At 47.2% G+C, this 3,434-nt stretch overlaps 1 protein-coding gene across 1 annotated transcript in view; it reads left to right on the forward strand.

Moving 5' to 3' along the window:
* The window catches only part of slkb (STE20-like kinase b), a 17,167-nt gene extending 13,962 nt beyond the window's left edge, over positions 1–3,205 (forward strand). The window contains exons 11-18 of the mRNA XM_014018294.1: positions 185–308; positions 385–564; positions 774–903; positions 1,510–1,634; positions 1,762–1,953; positions 2,022–2,147; positions 2,234–2,347; positions 2,452–3,205. Of these exons, the coding sequence (XP_013873748.1) occupies positions 185–308; positions 385–564; positions 774–903; positions 1,510–1,634; positions 1,762–1,953; positions 2,022–2,147; positions 2,234–2,347; positions 2,452–2,598 (1,138 nt within the window). The 3' untranslated portion in view covers positions 2,599–3,205. The remainder of the gene's footprint in view (positions 1–184; positions 309–384; positions 565–773; positions 904–1,509; positions 1,635–1,761; positions 1,954–2,021; positions 2,148–2,233; positions 2,348–2,451) is intronic.
* The last annotated feature ends 229 nt before the right edge of the window (positions 3,206–3,434 follow it).

Raw genomic sequence — 3,434 nt, forward strand, 5'->3', positions numbered from 1 at the left:
ACGAGTTTGTTTAATTTAACTTGTTTTTATTTACGAGTTTGTTTAATTTAACATGTTTTTATTTTTAGTTACGAGTTTATTTAATTTAATATGTTTTTATTAAATTAGCATGTTTTAATTAAATTAACAATTTTATTTAAATTAACGAGTTTTTATGAAATGAACGTGTTTTTCTTGTGAGCAGGAGGCAGGAGCTGAGGGAGYTGCGCCTCCTGCAGAAGGAGGAGCAGAGGGCGCAGCAGCAGCTCAGCAACAAGCTGCAGCAGCAGAAGGAGCACATCTACCGCCGCTTTGAACAGGAGACCACGGTGAGTCCCCCTACCTCAGATATTTAATTGAGGTCCTGGACCGGGTCAGACTGACACTGACTCCTCTGCCCCTCAGGGTAAGAAGCGGCAGTACGACCAGGAGGTGGAGAACCTGGAGCGCCAGCAGAAGCAGACAATCGAGAGGCTGGAGCAGGAGCACACCAACCGGCTCCGAGACGAGGCCAAACGAATCAAAGCCGAGCAGGACAAAGAACTGTCCAAGTACCAGAACACCATGAAGAACCGCAAGAAAGAGGTTCGTCCAAACAGTTTTATCTTTAGTCTTTGGCACAGCCCCTCTGATCTGTTTGTGTAACCTTTGCTGAACTGGACCGGTGCTAAATCAGTCCCAGTTAATTCCTCCTGATCTGTCCTCAGACCCGGGTTCACCTGGAACCACAGACTGGGTCTGAGCAGGTCTGTGCTTTTAAATAAGAAGCTGAGTTTGAGTCTGGTTTCATTCAGGAGCAGGAGTTCCTGCAGAAGCAGCAGCAGGACCTTGACTCTGCTCTGAAGAAAATCATCCAGCAGCACAAACTGGAGCTGGCCACCATCGAGAGGGACTGTCTGAACCACAAACAGCAACTGCTGAGAGGTAAGAACTGCTGGGGTTCACCCAGAACCTCAATACAAACACCTGAGGACCGGTTCAGTCCAGGAGCCAGCTTATCCATGCTAGTCACTAACCTCTGATGCTAACACCATCTTATCCNATGCTAGTCACTAACCTCTGATGCTAACACCATCTTATCCGTGCTAGTCACTAACCTCTGATGCTAACACCTTATTATCCATGCTAGTTGCTAACCTCTCTGATGCTAACACCATATTATCCATGCTAGTTGCTAACCTCTCTGATGCTAACACCATCTTATCCATGCTAGTCACTAGCCTCTCTGATGCTAACACCAGCTTATCCATGCTAGTCGCTAGCCTCTCTGATGCTAACACCATCTTATCCATGCTAGTCACTAGCCTCTCTGATGCTAACACCAGCTTATCCTTGCTAGTTGCTAACCTCTAGCAACCGCTGGTTTGTGCAATAGTCTTAATTGTGGCCCAAATACCACACCATAGATTTCTGAGATTTGGCTGCTTCTTCCCATCAAAAAAAAAAAAAAAAGCAGTGAAATATTCCACAGTCTAAAAGCTGAAACAGAATTCTTTTTGTCATCACCTCTCCTGTCGTGTCATTTCGCAGCTCGTGAGGCAGCGATGTGGGAGTTGGAAGAGCGCCACCTGCAGGAGAAACACCAGCTGTTGAAGCAGCAGCTGAAGGATCAGTACTTCATGCAGAGACATCAGCTGCTGAAGAGGCACGAGAAGGTTCGGCTGCTATATATACACATCACATCAGCCATGAAAGGATCGATCTTTAAAGCAGATAGAAAATAATAAAAGTCTTAATAAGCAGTGGTTTATTCTGAGGCGTCGGGCTGTTTGTCGTCTGCAGGAGATGGAACAGATGCAGCGCTACAACCAGCGACTCATCGAGGAGATGAAGAACAAACAGACTCAGGAGAGAGCCAGACTCCCCAAGATCCAGCGGAGCGACGCCAAAACCCGCATGGCCATGTTCAAGAAGAGCCTCCGCATCACAGCGGCCTCCATCACCCCCGAGCAGGAGAGGGAGAAAGTCAAACAGGTGAGCAGCTGCAGCCAGGTGAGCCTGCAGAGTCAGCGTCCTACTGAAAGCTGACCTTTGTGTCTCAGTTCGCAGCTCAGGAGGAGAAGAGGCAGAAGAACGAGCGGCTCCATCAGCACCAGAAACACGAGAACCAGATGAGAGACCTGCAGCTGCAGTGTGACGCCAACATYCGAGAACTCCAGCAGCTGCAGGTCCGAACCAGGGAATGAAGGTTCCTCAGAGMGGATCCGGGTTTAACGAGCCAAAGTTAAGGTTCTGTCCTGTGTTTGTGCCGCAGAACGAGAAGTGCCACCTGCTGATAGAACACGAGACCCAGAAGCTGAAGGAGCTGGACGAGGAGCACAGCATGGAGCTGAAGGAGTGGAGGGAGAAACTACGACCCAGGAAGAAGGTACCACCTGGTTCTGAGGCCCACCGCACCGTTTAAACCTCAAGTCACAGAGCTGAAACAGGAATTAACTTTTATTTATTCATCTTTTTTTTTTTGTCCTGCAGGCGCTGGAGGACGAGTTCGCCAGGAAGCTGCAGGAACAGGAAGTGTTCTTTAAGATGAGCGGCGACTCAGAGTGCCTTAACCCATCTAACCAGAGCCGCATCTCCAAATTCTACCCCATCCCCAGCGTCCACTCCACCGGGTTCTAACCGGACCCAGTTTACACACACACACACACACACACACACACACACACACACACACACACACACACACACTCCGTTAAAGACTGACACGGGTTCTGCTCAGAGTTTTGAAGGATTTTCATCAAAGTGACGCTGCTGTCCGACCTGTTCATAGATGTGAAGGTCCGGTTCCTGCGGAACCAGACGGTTCTGGTTCTGAATATTGTCTTTGTCGTTCCCKTTAAAGGATTGAACTGCAGAAACTCTGGACCGGCCGCTGATGCCACCAGGCCAGGTTTGTGTCGGCCATCTTGTAAGGAGCTACGTGTATCAGTCTGCACTTTCATCAGTCCAAAAACACAAAAATAACTTTATTTGACTGAAGTTAAAACATAAACCATGTTTCTGTTCAGAGCATTGATCTGGATTACTGGACTGGACATCGCCTGTAGCCGCTATAGCTAGCGACACACCGCCATAGGAGTCACTACTGTTCACTGAGTCATGTCAACAAAACAGTAGAGTTTCAATGAGGGATGTACATCAATCTGTCACAAAGAAATATTCGGAGCACCCTCATTTCTTATCCTATTTCTATAAAACATGACTTAAATTAAAGCTGAGAAAATTGCCAATGTGATATGTGAAAAATATGTATTTGCCCAAAAATCTGTAAGCAGAGTGGGGACTTTTAATTCTAGGTTTTTGCTAATGCATTTAGTGTAGAAGCCCCTTTAGCCACATAAAGCTAACTCATGTATGTCATAGTATTGAGATTCAGTTATAGTTTAGACTTTCAGTCGAAATCTGAAACGAAAAGGAGCCTGGGGCCCCACTTACACACACACACACACACACAC

Source organism: Austrofundulus limnaeus, unplaced genomic scaffold (assembly GCF_001266775.1).
Source record: "Austrofundulus limnaeus strain Quisiro unplaced genomic scaffold, Austrofundulus_limnaeus-1.0 Scaffold189, whole genome shotgun sequence".
Taxonomy (NCBI): domain Eukaryota; kingdom Metazoa; phylum Chordata; class Actinopteri; order Cyprinodontiformes; family Rivulidae; genus Austrofundulus; species Austrofundulus limnaeus.